General features: G+C 39.0%; 1 protein-coding gene across 1 annotated transcript in view; it reads right to left on the bottom strand.

Annotated features, from left to right (window-relative positions):
- B3GLCT (beta 3-glucosyltransferase) overlaps window positions 1-15,359 on the bottom strand; it is a 45,435-nt gene extending 30,076 nt beyond the window's left edge. Inside the window, exons 1-4 of the mRNA XM_053971902.1 lie at window positions 15,217-15,359; window positions 7,275-7,336; window positions 5,018-5,057; window positions 1,963-2,072 (exon numbers count right to left, since the gene is read on the bottom strand). Coding sequence (XP_053827877.1) covers window positions 1,963-2,072; window positions 5,018-5,057; window positions 7,275-7,336; window positions 15,217-15,304 — 300 coding nt within the window. The 5' untranslated portion in view covers window positions 15,305-15,359. The remainder of the gene's footprint in view (window positions 1-1,962; window positions 2,073-5,017; window positions 5,058-7,274; window positions 7,337-15,216) is intronic.
- Window positions 15,360-15,584: the final 225 nt, after the last annotated feature.

The following is a 15,584-nucleotide window of genomic DNA, read 5'->3' as shown; positions in this document are numbered from 1 at the left end:
ATAAATGGACAAATCACTTGTAAAGATTAATGCCAGTGACTTAATCCATTTTGCAGTGAGACATATATGCTAATTTAATGAAGTAACAAAAGCTAGCAGTTGGATTCCATTTCTCATTTTAAACTAGCAGAAAATAATTAATGAAACCTTATGGACTAAACATCTATTGCTTGGGCTTGTTACAACAGAGGAGTGAACCTGATGATTCAGTCTTTTGTTTTCATACAGCAGTTGTCTTTGAAAACACAAGGATTTAACTTTTTTTTGCCTGAAACTAATAATTTCATATAGATTCTCTGCAGAGAAAAATGCCAACTTCAAATATTGATATGCAGGATTGCAGAGATGATCTGCCCCATGTCCATATTCAGCATTACTGGGGTCTGTCTCACAGTGGCATTGTGAATTGACCAAAACAATCAAGATGTACCAAGAACCTGCTGATTATGCTCATTTATTTTTTTCCTATACACTGATGGCTTTCCCCTTTTCCTAAATTTCAGATATGAGATTATTGGTGGGATTTCCATCACTGCTTCTCTTAAAACACCATGACTGTTGTTCAAGAGGTAACTATTAATACTGGAAAAGCATCACCATTTCAGCATTTCCATAAAGGCAGCTTCTTAAATAGGCAATAAAGGTCTTTAGAAGCCAGGTCAATTTCAGGTACAACTCTGATTACAAAATGATTTCACCTCTTTCCCACAAAACATGCTGATATTCCAGCCTCACTGAAACCACTTGTAATTCTACTTACTGAACTTTTCATTACTCATATTCTGCAACATGAATTACAGAACTCCACTAAAATCCTTGGGTTTAACAACTGACACCATAATCCTCTCTGCACACATTGTATCTGAACACTTGTCTCAATTCCAAAGAGGACTCTGGAAGAGCAGAACAAAGGCTATTCACGTGACTGATTTCATTAAGGGATTAAAAATTGTATTTAGAATGGATTTAATTACAATAGGTTTGATAAGCTTGGATAAATGAAGCCTAAAACATCGAGCAATCTGATTTAGGCACTACAAGACTAATGTACATAAGACAATTTACATCAGATTTTTCTTCTTTTACAACAAAGAACATGGAAATGAAAAATAGCTTGCTGTGAGGTTATTTGACCTATTTCATATCAGGGGATGTATGCCACTCAAATTTTTCTTAATTTTATAAAAGACAAGGAAAATAATTGTTTATGCACACGGAACTTTCAGTGTAGGTTTCTTAAAAACCTCCTCTCTAGGCTTACACATTACAAATCAAATTTCGCTTTAGAATGTAAAGTACAACATGCAGCTCTCAGGTCAGTGAGACCCACCAGCAGGTCAAGGGGAGAGTGCTCAGTCTGCAGAGGGGTGGCAGAGGAACAAGGAATAGTTAGGGCAGGTTCTCCATCACAGAGGGACAGGGGCAAGAGAGGTGTGGAGGACTGCTGCTGCAGGAAGGGGGGAATCCTGCCTTAGGAATTTAATGTCCACACACATTTCCGTTCTACTGCCACCAAGTCACAATTGTGCAATGGAATTCTGACAAATCTACATTACAGCACATTCACTGGCTCCAAAATAATAATCCAAAATTATTCTAGCTAGTAATTAAATTGTTATGTTTTTCACTTCATAAAGAATGCATCTTTTTTTTCTTTGTAAACACACTACAGTCATATTGAAAAACTGCCCTCTTCCAAGTCTCTTATCACTTTTGCATCAAATGCCATACAAACAATAACAGCCATTAATAACAAAGGTTAATAGTTGAAATTAAAAGTAGTGATAAATCACAGTGTACAACCAGCAAATAACCACTGAAATAGTTTTCTTATAAGCACACAAAAAAAAATTGAAAAGAAATAGAATGGATTTGAAAAAAGGCACAACAAACCCCAATATTTTTAGTAAAATGTGGCAACAGCATAAATAACAAGGTGCACTTAGTGTTATCTCAACATACCTTTCCAAGATCTACAGCCTGTTCCAAAATATCTCTTTTTAGATCTTCTGCTCTCTTGGAATGAAAAGAATTACTTTGACTCTGGATGACAAATACAATTCCTTTTAATTCTGCAAACAAGAAATACGAACATTTAAAGATAAAGTATTTTCTGATTTGCTCCAAAGCTAGTGAGAACCCAGGTGTATATAGGAATCTATTACACAGTAAACTGTTCCTGTAATTATACAAACATTTCATGGACTAGTAAAAGGCATTATTTAACACACACACAAAAATACCAACACACAAAAATCCAAACCAGCCCTTTTCCAGATTCATTTAAAAAGAGCGTGGCATGACTGGAAGATGTGCAGCAGTTAACAGCAGCCACATTCATGAGGTTGCTTTTTCTCCAATACACCAGCACTCCTTGTCACCAGAGTTAAAAGGTGCTCACCACAGACCAGCATCTCCCCTCACCAGGAAATGCAAGAACATGAAAGAGAACAGCTGCTTCCCAAACAGAGTTTAAAACCCTACACAGAAACAAACAACAGGTTGAGACACACACACACACAAGAACACTGAGTTGATAGTCTTATCTAATATGACAGCACCAATATCTCACAAGTGTCTTCACAGTGTTTAAAGGCATCATAAATAAAAACTTTAAACAGGAGAGAAGACCGAGAGAAATTTAAAAGGAAATAATGAAGTAGCTTTGCAAACATTTATGGATTATAAAAGTGCCTATTGTAAAACACAAATAGATGATGAAGCAGGTAGCCAAATTATCTTGATGATAGGAGATAGAATAATCCTTCAATACTGGAAAATCTTAGAAAACCAGGAAGATATGATCTCATTCAGAAGCAGAGCACAGCAGATAAGAGAGGATGAGACAATAAAAGGAAGAGGACAGATGCCTTTTCCAGAACTCTTAGCAAATTTGATCTATACTGTTTAGCCCACTCAAGACCATTAACTAAGTATCAATGAATGATGAGGACTGTTTGGCCACAAAAGGCTGAACTTTACAGAAACTATGTAGAAAGTGCACCAGGAAACTCAGAACATAACTTGAGACAGCGCCACAAGGAAAGAAACTAATGCCCAGGAGACCTGTACAGAATACTGAAAATTGTGGAGAAGGAACAAAGTTCACACCAGAAAAAAAAAAAAAAAAAATGAAGAAGTCCAAAGAAGGAAAAGTAATCATAAGGAAAAAAGAGTAAAACTGAGCCCATGAAAAAGGATCACCAGGAAAACATTGTGAAAAGAGCATTAACCACAAGTATCTGCACTAAGGCTATGAGAAGATTGCTATGTCCAACACCTGAGGATCGATTACATTGCTTTGGTGCTCTGAACAGTTATTTGTTAATTTAGACCTATGACAGCTCAAAGCTGCAGTTAGATGCTTTTCTACTTTTCCCTCAGTATTATTTTCCCTCAATTTATTAGCTTATTCATCAAGACATCATCAGATTCTGTGAGGTTCCTGGTGATATATTACAGAGATGGAATAAGCATTGGTTCAGGTATCAGTATTCATTTCACATTTTTCTCCATACAGTGTAGGAATCAACAGTGTTCATGCTCTGAACTACCAAACAAACTGCTTAAAAATCCCATGCATAATAAAAACTTCTGAATAGCAACTAATTGCTACCTAGCAAGATCTTTGCTGGATTTCCAGTGCAAAAATTAAAATCAGAGTGAAAAGTGAAACTACACTTTGTTGATGCTAATGAGAGTCAAAGGGCTAAATCTACATGCACAACACCAAAAGCACCCACAGAGACAAAAAGCAAGCACTACCTTCTTTTTATTAATTGCTGTTATAGTATCTTTAACTATATTTACAGATATGGAAGCATGTGAATTGCACTTAGTTACACTTATGGTACATTTAACAACACCTGTGATATTCCACAATAGCATACTTTCTAGGAGTGAGATAACATCTACTTTCATGATCAAATCAAATGGAAATCGTTTCCGTTGCTATAGGTAAAGAAGTTAATAAAAGACATCCTCAGTGTATGAAAATGTCAACAGAAAATAGTTACAATATTAAACACCTCAGTTGTTTCTCAAGCTGAGAAACATTCAATGAAGCAAGAGAAAGAACAGTCTTTTGAAAGATTAATTTCCAAAAGTGCTACTGATCTGTATATAACTGTTCAAAAGAGAAGAATGAAATATCAGAGGAACTAGGAACCATCAAGAACTACATTCTGTTTCAAACTCTTACATTTTCCTATAGAAATGGGTTAAAAGACCTAAAAAACCCCCAAACCCTCAAAACAAAATAACTTTATTAGGAAGAGGCAAAAAACCGATTGCATCAGACCTGCAGTCCATCTAGTCAAGTATGTATTTTTAACAGTAGTAATAGGAAAGACACCCCAAAAACTTCACTTTCTCCAGTGCTCCTCATACCCTCAAAGCACTGACAAATAATATATTAGGAAATGCCAGAAGACAGACATAATTAAGCTGGGTCCTTTCAGAACAAGCAGAGCCAAATCCTGAGGGTTTAGCAGAGTGAGAAGCCCAGTTACAGTGCAGAGAATGCAAGTCAGGTCTGTTAACTTTTTGTCAGAAGGACATCAGACTCATCTTCAGAGAAGGCAGAGCCTTGCAGAATTTTTATTTTTATTATTTATCACCTGTCTAGCAGCAAAAAGTTGTTTTACCACTATTTTACCTATTAATGTTTGACATGCTTCTTAAATAATTGCTTATAAATATTACAAAGTTATTATAATTTGTTATAAGCAATTTACAATAACCTAGTTATTACAAGTACAGTTAGAGCCTAGCAGAATGGTAAAATTCAGTTTCATCTTAAATTGTTACAGGAACAGCTACTAAGTATCATAAAATTTTATTTTAAACTACAGTGCACTACAAAAAGCAATTAATCATTTTCACAGTGCAAGTGCACATGTTCACAGAAAACTTAACTACAAGAACTGCAAGTACCATCAAAGATTTAGAATTTTCTGTTTGATGAGACTACATGAAACAAGAAAAAAAGGTGTTTGTGAAACAGCACTATACTTACCTCTGCCTATTTTACTAATTGTTCTACTTTTTTCAGAGTTCTAGAAGAAAGAAAGAAAAAAAACCAAGTAAGAATATGCACAAAGCCTCAAATATTTCTACAGAAACACACTGGAAGTCAAAGCACTCACCAGATTATAAATATATATATAGGTTTCGAGTCAAAAATTAATATGAAAAATAAAGTAAAATGTTATTCATCATCAAGAATTGCAAGAGATATCCTATATGCTTGAATACTATTACACAAAAAATACAGTAAGAGTAAAAAAAAAAAAAGGAGAAAATACTTTTCCATAATTCAATTTATACCAGAGCTCTTTAATTTATTACTAATAATATCTTTTTTTTTATTATGTATCTCCTGAGCACTAAGTTTTGAATATGGAGCTCTACAATAAAAACACACGTGCTCAGTGTGGGGAAAAAACCCAACACACTCTATTAATTTAATCTACTATCAAGCTTCTATCAAAACACAAATCTTAAAGGAAGACTCAAATGCAATATATATCAAGACAAATATCAAAAGTTTGTTACACATAACATGACTCCACTGGAATTTACTCAGGTATCACAAACATCAGGTATCTCTGCACTGCCTAGAAAATTGTGGGAAGGAAAACAGAGCCTTCATTTGTTGCACAGTTTACCCCAGGTGACAGCAGCCCAGTGCTTTGGATTGGCCAGATGAAAAATCAAATCATCTTTACTAATTGCAAAAGAATGTTGTAGGATTTATCTTGGTTCCAGTGTTTTAAGACTTCCAGATAGAAATGCCATACATATCCTCAGTAATAAGCTCATACATAGTTTTCCTTGAGACAAGTTCTATTTTTAAATACTTAGCTCCCTCCCTTTTTTTAAATATCAGATGTATGTAATCCTTTTAGTTCTACTTGCATCAGGCAATCTTTCCTCTGACTTTTACACTGAAATGATAGCCATCTGTAAAACTTTAGCCATCTGTAAAAAACTGGTAGCCATCTGTAAAACCTTTTCAAAAATTACTGCAACTGCATCCATTCTTATGATCCTTTTCCTGCTGCCTGGATCAATAAAATTTAAAAGATTTCTTACAAGATTAATTTCTTTTGATATCTATACACAACACTGTCATTATATATAGCACAGTAAGTTAACATTCTAAGCTAACCTGTAACAGAGGAAAACACAGGAAGATTGATTTTCCATGCAAGCAAAAACCTATGTGTTTTGTGGTACACTGTGTGAAGAATAAGCCATATTTAAAACTACTTTTATTAAAACACAAACCAATTGTTGCCTGTTATTTTCCTGTTAATGTTATTTTTTTAAAAAAGGAAAAAAAGATATTTTGGCCTGAAGAGTTCTAGGAAGCACCTCTGACTTCATCTGAGGAAAAGTTCTGAAACTCTAAAATAGTAGAAAAGCCTTCATAAATTATATCCTATATGAGAAGGGTAACAGCTGGATTGAGACAGTAATGAAATTTAACAAAGAGCAACCTATTAGTAATGACAACAGAATGACATGACCAAGTCTTCCAGACACTGAGGCAGATCAGCAGTTTGCAATAGGAATATTTTTTACTTAAAAAACTACTGTAGTTATAGCAATCACCATGAAAACCAACAATTATTTAGAAATATACACTTCTGACTATACTGCTACTGTATTTGATGTCAGATCACTAGATCTAAATAGCAGCTATAGATTCTAACCATTGATTCATTCCAGTTTATTTTCCTCCCTTCAATTTCTTTTATACATACACAAATATCTGTACAAATATGTACTCATACAAAAATGGTAGTCAGAAGTCTGTGAAAGGACATGCATGCATACACACCTAACACTCAGCATGCTATTTAAAGCTAGGGCTAGCTCTGACCATTAGTTCTCCTCATCTGGTTAATTTGAAATTTCATATGCAAGCTTTGCTTGAGCTGTGACTTGAGTGTTAATATGTAATAATGCTAACTTGGCAGAGAGGCAGCCATTTCCCTCTCCATGTATTGCATATGTAACAAAACCAAGAAGAAAGGAAAACCTGTGTTTGAACTAATAAAGGTTACATACTAAAAACTTTTCTCAACAGCAATAGCACAAAGAACTTACATGACAGAACAGAAAGACATCATATGAAATTTGGTACTACTGAAGTCAATAATTAAAATAATCAATGCCATAGATAGTGGGCTTTCTGCTCAGATCTATTCCAGTTTATTTTATAATGTCTGTAAAATGTTCCTGCTCTAGCAACTAAAATTTATTACCTGCATCACTGGTAGTTCAGTCTCATCTTCTGCACCTTCAGAAACTACACTTACAGCAAAAGCTGAAAGAAAAAACAGACTTCTTTCATATTACAGGAGCTCACTTTCACAACTGATGAAGTTCTGCAACAAAAAAAAAAACCAAAACCAAACTCCTTCCCCCCATCATTTAGGTAGATTTTTCACATTAAATGATACCATATTTGTAATAATCTTTGGGAACATGAGTCTGTTCTTATAGAATTTATACATTTGCTGCCTGACAATTCCCACAACACCACTGAAAAAAAAGAATCACTCTGATATGAAGCCAATTTTTCTTGGCTTCAAGGCAAATAAAACCCTTAAAAAAAAAAAAATCTGTTCAGTTCAGTAACTCACTTGATAACAGCCTAATGTGCTACCACACGGGAGACCTGCAGTCCACTGTTTTTAGGTTAAAGTTTGGATTACCAAAGCTTCTCTTGGAACCACAGAAACTTACAGTGGCTGACAGAAATGTCTATCAAAACTGAAAATGCCTATCACAGGCTTTGAACGTCATCTTTGAACAACAGTTGAACTTGTAAATCTATGAGACCCAAATAAATGTTTACAAAAAGAACAGGGACCCCACAGAACTAATCTGCACAGAAGTATCTCAAACTATTTATAGCAATACCACCCTTTTCATACACTTCTGATTTGTATCAGAGAAAATCATAAAATAGGTTCTGGTGCTACTTTTTTTGTTGTTGATATAGACATTCAATTTGTCTCAGCCTGCTCATTTGTAAAAGTAGTTCCATTTAACATAAGAATGCCTTGCTAAGATTCTTCTTAAGAAATCATTTTCTTAAAAGCACTAAGGAGATGCAAATGAAAGCAAATTGTTACAATTTGGAAGGAATTCAAGATGCTATTCTTCATTGTCAAATTCATAGTTTTCTTAAAAACTGAGGCAGAAAACAGATTCAAGTCTCACTACAACTGCTTGAAATTGACTTCAGAGTGAATTGTTAGCTGTTATCATTCCTTTAATGCACTAGAAACCTACAATATAGGACGGCAAGACAAGATTGTCCTACGTCTAGGGTGCCCCATCACTGAACACCCACATCCTTATGCTCTTCCAGCTGGAGATCAAATTTCATCAAGTGTCCAGGAGCTGAGGTTCACAGTGACATCTCAGGTGCTGATTAACCTGCATCTTAAATCACATGGATAGATCCAGACATCCCAAAAATAATTCTAACACAGCAGACTCATGGTGGTCATAAATCAGAATCACAGAATATTCTGAGATGGAAGGGACCCACAACTCTTAAATGAGAGGTCAGTACAGGGATTGAATCCATGAGAACCAGGCTCTAAGCAACTGAGCAAATCTCAAGGTCATTTTCCTCCTTTTCTCCCAGTATAACAGTATTTACTGGTTCAGACAAGGAATAGCTTCCCCCACACAAACCAGATCCACACCTTCCTCTTGACACAATCCTAATTACAAGATCAACACATAACATGCTTATTCCAGGAAATGTAATAATTATGTAGTATTAACCTGAAGAAGTGTCACCTCAAATTCAGCTTATTCACAAGCCTAATTTTCAGCTTTTAATATGCACCTGAGGAATGATACATGAAACCTAAGATAACTGTGACTGACAAGAGATGCTGCCTCTGTCACCACAGTGCGTTCAATAACCCATGCCACGCTGCTCCTATGCTTTATAAAATATTAACACACATGATCCTTGGAACAAATCAAACAATAATCAGATCACCTATTTCACACCACATCTTTGAGAGCACAGATAAAGCTCTTGAGGGAATTAATTAACCAACCTACTCATCCTGGTATTACAGAACCACAGATTTGTTGAGGTTGGAAAAGATGCCTAATGATCATTTAGTTCAACCTCCCAGAACTGGATCCTCAGGACCTTGTCTAGTTAGGTTTTGATTATTTCCTAGAACAGACTCCATAAACTCTCTGAGCAACCTCTTCCAGTGTTCATTCTTAGATTTAAAAAAAAAAAAAAAAAAAAACCCAAAACCCAAACAACAAAATAAGCAAAAATCAAAGAAAAAAGTAATTACTTTCAAACAGAATTTCCTGTATTTCAGTTTGTGTAAACAGACTCACATCCTGTTAAGTACCAGAGTCTGGCTCTGTCTTCTTTACTGTATCCCATCAGGTATTTACATGTTGGATCTCCTCCCTGAACCTTCTTTCCTCCAAGCTAAAAAGCCCCAGCTCCTTCAGCCTCTCCGTGTCCATCAGGGGTCCCAATCTATTAATGATGTTCATGGTCCTTTGCTGGACTCACTCCAGTATGTCCATGTCTCTCTTGTACTGGAGAGCCCAGATTTGGATGCACCACCCCAGGTGTGTCACACCACTGCTGAGCAGACAGGAGGGGTCACCTCCCTTGCCCTGCTGCAAACACTCTTCCCCCTGAAGCTCAAGGGGCTGCTGGCCATCTTTGCCACAATGGCACACTGCTGGTGCATGATCAGTTTGCTGCACACTGGGACTCTCAAATCCTTCTCTGCAAAGCTGTTTCCCAGACAATGTGACCCCTCTGTGCAATGTTGTGCCTCCTTGTCAGGGGACAGACTCTGTATTTCCCTTCACTGAACTCAGTTTCACAAGTTTCCTCTCTGCCCGCTTCTCCAGCCTGCTGAGCTCCCTCTGAATGGCAGCACAAGCAGCTGGTGCATCAACTCCCCCTGCACATTTTGTATCCTCTGCAAACTCCCTGAGGGTGCACATCCCATTGTTGTTAATGAAAGGTTAAACACTACTGGAGCCACCATGCCACTCATCAGAGCCCACAAAGTCACACAGCTTTCTATCCACATCACCATCCACAGACATGGCCCATACTTCCATCAGTTTGTTATGACATTATAGGAGAGAGGATTGAACTCAAACTCCTTGCTGAAGTTGAGATTAATAACATCCACTGCTTTCCCCACATTCATATCATCACAGAAGTCCTTTGGGTTGGTTAAGCATGACTGCCCATTCATATAAACATGGTGACTTCTTCCAGTCACCCTCTTGTCTCCTTCAGATGTTTGTCTTGTCCTTCCTTGTTTGGCAGTGATACTGAGGGTTATTTGCTCCACCACCTTCCCAGGGACTGAGGTACCACTAGCCAACTTATCCTTGCCCTCCTAGAAGACCACAATGATATTCTTCTAGTCTTGAGGAATCTCCGCTAGTCAGCATCACCTTTCAAATATTATCAACTCTTGCATTGACATTGTCAAACTCTGCCAGTGCTTGTATGTGCCTGCCATCAGGTCCTGTGGACTTCTGTATGTCCTGTTTGTTTAAATGTCCCCTACATCAGTCCTCCTCCAGTGAGATTAACTCTTCTTTGCTCCAGACTTTCTCATGAGTTTCAGGGTGTTCTGAAGGTGAGTCTTAATAATACTGATTAAGGTAAAGAAGGTTCATGTTCCTTGCCCTCTTTCGTGTCCTTCTTTTAACCCTGTCCTCCATTCATAAGAAGGCCTATTATTATTTTCCCTAGACTCCCTTTTGCTGATACACCTGCAGAAGCCCTTTTTCTTACCTTCCACAAGTTGAATCTCTCACCAGATTGAACTCCAGGTGGGCCCTGGCTTTCCTAATGGCATACCTGCACTCTCAGATAGTGTCTCCATGTTACTTTTGGGGTGACTTGACTGTATTTCCATCTCTTGTGTGCTTCCTTTTTGATGTTTGAGCTTTGCCAGGAGCTCCTGTATGTGCGTGTGGGCCTCCTGCCATCTTTGCCTGCCTTCCTGCATGTGGGGATGGATCATTATCGTAGAAGAGCTTTGAAAATCAACCAGCTCTGACCCTGTCACACAGTGCAATTTCAACACTCACATACATAATTTATTCAACAAACCAATACATGCAATGAACACTGAAGTCTCTTGCTATATCATAATTCTTATTCCCTGTGATTTCACTAAGGCAGCTTCCCATCCTTTTTCAACAATTAAACACATTTAAATGACTTGGTATCCTTTACATTAAGTATATCAGGAAGACTTTTTCCAGCTAATACATTTTAGTAAGACAAGAACTGTTCAGACTATTTTTAAACTTCTGAAGAACCATTCACAAAACAGACTAACAGACCCCTGAAGACACCACCAAAAAACCTCAAGACTTCACCCAACAGTAATGAAGTTTTCCACGCACACAGACTGTATAAATTTATCTTAGCAACACTCTTCTACATGATTAGCAAATCTATTATGCACATCTAATTTTATAAAGCAATCTTCAGAAGTCAGCTGTGGCCAAGACTCTTCTGGCTAAGCAACCTGATCTCTCAGAGTGGAAATAAATATCCTCTTCTAAGGATTTACTGGGAAAAGAGCAGCAGGAAAAGAACATGGTAAATTTATCTGGCCTACAACGTATCAACAAAGGGACCGACCACAGGGTAGGCAGAAAATACAGAACCTTGGCACAAATGGACAACTCCAAGATTAATTCATTCACATGCAATTCACTTCCAGGAGGTTTCTGAAAAGGATGTTCCCAGGAGTGGACCACTGATAAAAAAAATTCTACCTCCAGATGCAGCTCATGGCCAGGTCACTTGTACAACACAGGCAGAAACCATAAATTCTCTGTGTGAAGGATATGTTTTTGTTGTGTGCAAGGCATACATGCACAAAGAAGGATGACCTATGTCTAGCAGCTATCAGATGCTACTATAACAAAGGAGTATCTTCTCAGTCTCATACGTCATTATTAACGCAGACAACTGCAATGGATTTCTTTTAGTATAACTCCCTAAAGCACATACCAATCTCTGGAGCTAGAGGTACCTTTGAAAAATCCAGAATTTCTCCTAGTCCTTTTGTGTTTTCTAATACAAAGTAAGCATACCTCAGTTGGACTTGCCACAGAGCACAGAGAAAATACATTGCAAGAAGAAACTTAGTAGGCAGTAAAAGTTCAAGCCCTGTAGATACCACTGTAACCAAAAGACAAGGGTGATTATGTACAGTTTCTCGCAAACAAAGCCACCCAGAACAGAAAAAAAACCAGCAAGGCACCATCTTAAATGCAATTGTAACCTTGTATTTCCCACTTCATTATCTAATGCATTGTGTACTCTGAAGGTTATTAACACACGTTGTGCATTAACATCATGTCATCTGGCACAAGCAGACAGGAGCAGACCATGTCAGTCATTAATCCTCCTCTCCTTTTGCTAAATGGCCAAGAACTGAGGATAAGAAAAGGAAAGAAATCTTAAAAAGACTTTAAAGTTCTATATTATCACCAGCCTTTATGTCTTTTGAGGGTATGACTAAAATCCACTGGGAAACCTAAATAACATGTTTGGATCCATTCAAAACCTGGACATGTAATATGAGAATTCCTGTTCAATTCAATTCCTTCCATTCCTATTTTTGTCAAGTGTTCCATTATTGCCATTAAAATTTTAATAAGTAAATAGATGTGCTTATAACACTAGAAAGTAAAACTCAGCAATTATTTTCATTGTTCAGCAACCAAACTGCAGGAATATGTGCAGGATAGAAAAATGGATGTAAACACTGCAGCATTAAAATACAATACACTGTATAAACATATACAATTATATAATATCACATTTTATGTGTAGAAGCAATCCTTTGGTAATACTCTTTCATGCATAAACTTCCAAACCTTTACAATTATATGTCCTTGAAGTACAAAGGACATTAAAAACTGAGGAGTTAACTCTTTGCTTTCACAGACTAATCTACCTGAGACGGAAAAGCAATACTTCTGTTATATTCCTCTTTCACAGTCTGATTCAAGGTTGACTGACCCCAGAGTTGTTCCAACCACCCCACTGAGCTGTGGGTCAGTTTCAATGAGCTACAAAAGAGTAACAACTCTATGACTTAATGTATTTTTTGCCAAACTGTGACTGATAATAACCACCTCAAATAATGACAGCCAGTGATTATGTTGTATGCAGTAGAGAAAACATTTAAATCAGAATCTCTTTATATTTCTCATAATAATTTAATTAAAGGTCTATTTTTGTTTTGGTTTGGTTTCTTCCCCCTTACAAGTTTTCAAAGAACATAAGGTTCTATGGATTGACATGATTCCAGAGAAAATCTGCACTGATGCTGTCAGGCAAAGAAATGGGATCTTCCATTATGAGACAGCCTGTGAGCACTATAAATTAGTTTTGTGTATTTAGATGCAAGCTTTTATAATATTTCTTCATCAAAGACTCTGGTCAAGCCAGATAAGAATGTATTACAGATTCATCAACACAAAAATGGGGAGAAAGCATGGGGAGGAGGAAGAGGAGAGGCTGATACAAGCAAATTTAGAGCTTCTGAAGCTTTTCATAAAATAAAAGCAACTACTTATATTTCTTTACACAAATGGCACATATGGGAAGAAGGCAGCTGAAATCACTACTTTGAACCACTGGAATGTCTAAATGAGTGCTGTGTACACCACTATCTTTATACAAGGCAAGCAAAGAAAAATACTAGAAGAAAAAGCATCGTCATGATCCCTTCTGATTGCCTAGATGTTACACCATACAAAATCACCTGAATACATTTTCCCATTCTGTAAGCTGCCACTTGCAAGCTGGAATTTATGAAATTACCTAACTACCGACAGACAAGCTGTTTGCTTATGTGGAAGGCAGTCCAAATTATTTCTGTTTTTGAAGAACAAACTTACTATCCAGGCCATTTCAAAAGCATGAGTTATTTGGGAAAGGACAGACTCTGTAACATAAACAGGTATTAAAAAACCAAAAGAAAACCAAGATCCTGCAGGAAGCTTCTGGTGAATAAATTCCATACACGCATCATTCAAGACCTACTAAACAAGAACACAAGTGTTTCCATTTCTGCTTTCTACCTGCATATAGGCAGGTATCTATGCATGTACAATAAATACAGATATGGGAAAAACTGAATCTGCTATTCTCTGACCGTGATTACAATCCGTTTGCAATTACAAGTGCTGTAGTACCTTACTGGAGCAAAACTACTCATCCCAGAAACAATGACATACAGCTTTAGGAAGAGCTGTAGAATATTAGGACTCCTCCAAAAATCAAGCTGTGTCTGTGAAAGGAAAAGTGTTTAGCAGAAAAAAACCAAAATATCACAGTTTACTTTGCTGAAAACGTGATTTATTAGTACCAGTTTTCCCCTGCATGATTTTGATGTGCAAGCCATAGCGGTGGAAGAGAATCAAATCCAAAAGCTCACAACAAACTGACAAGTCTATTCTGACAGAGATGGAAATATTCAAGAATAGAAATAAAGAGAAAGAACAGATGTAAACATTTACTTCTGCCTCTTACGCCAACAGCTCCCAACTCCAGGAAGCCTGCAGCAACCCAATCGCTGACATTCTAATAATCCTTTCATTTTCTCCCAGCTGACTAGACACACGAAAAGCAACTCTAAAACACAGTAATATATTTCTTTCCTCTCGACTGGCATTTTAGGCGGGCGGTTTTAACCTTTCCCCCCGCCCTGAGCAGAACACCCCGTCAGTGCGGCGCTGCCCAGCCACAAGCACGAGTGCCCGCGCTGGGCTCGGCTGCTCCACGAAGCTGTTCCCGATCCCAGGGCCGGCTTCCTCGGTGCGGGCTGTCCCTGCCCGCAACCCCTGGCGCCGCTCCCGGCGCTGCCCCCGCAGCCGGAGCCACGCGGGGACCCCGCGCCGCCCGGCCGCGCTCCAGCCCGGATCGGCGACAAACTTCGGGAACATGGGCACCTCGGCTCCCCCGCCCGCCTCCCCGCGCGGGGCGGGACAGGGCGGCCAGGAAGCGGCGGCGGCTCCGGCGCCACTCCGAGCTCTCCGTGCCCTCCTCCCTGTCATCACCTCCACGGAGGGGCCGAGCGTCCCGGGTCTCCTCCCTTCACCTCGCCATGGCGTCCCGGCCCGGCCCCCGCCACTCACCCCGGGCGCGGAGCGGCGGGAGAAGAAAGACGAGGTGGGCGCAGGCAGCGAAGAGGAGCCAGCGGCTGCAGCCGAGCTCCCGAGACATCTTGGCGGGGGCCGCTGAGCCGCACGGCGCGGGGAGGAGGCGAAGGGCACGGTGCGCTCGGTTGCCCGCCTCTGGCGCAGGAGCCCGGGCGAGCGGCCTCCGGCTGGTGGCGGTGCCGCGGTCGCCGCCTGCCCGCCCTCCTCCTCCTCCTCCTGCCTTCCCCTTCCCTCCTCCCGGCAGGACCGGCCGCCAGCGCCGGCAGCAGGGGGAGGCGCTCGGCGGCCGCGGCACCCTCTGGCGGCAGCAGCGGGAGAGGCAGCGCCCCGCGCTCCCGCGGCTC

The sequence above is a fragment of the Vidua macroura genome, chromosome 2 (genome assembly GCF_024509145.1).
Source record: "Vidua macroura isolate BioBank_ID:100142 chromosome 2, ASM2450914v1, whole genome shotgun sequence".
NCBI lineage: Eukaryota > Metazoa > Chordata > Aves > Passeriformes > Viduidae > Vidua > Vidua macroura.
Note: the sequence above shows the minus strand (reverse complement) of the source record. Positions and strands in the feature narration are given on the sequence as shown.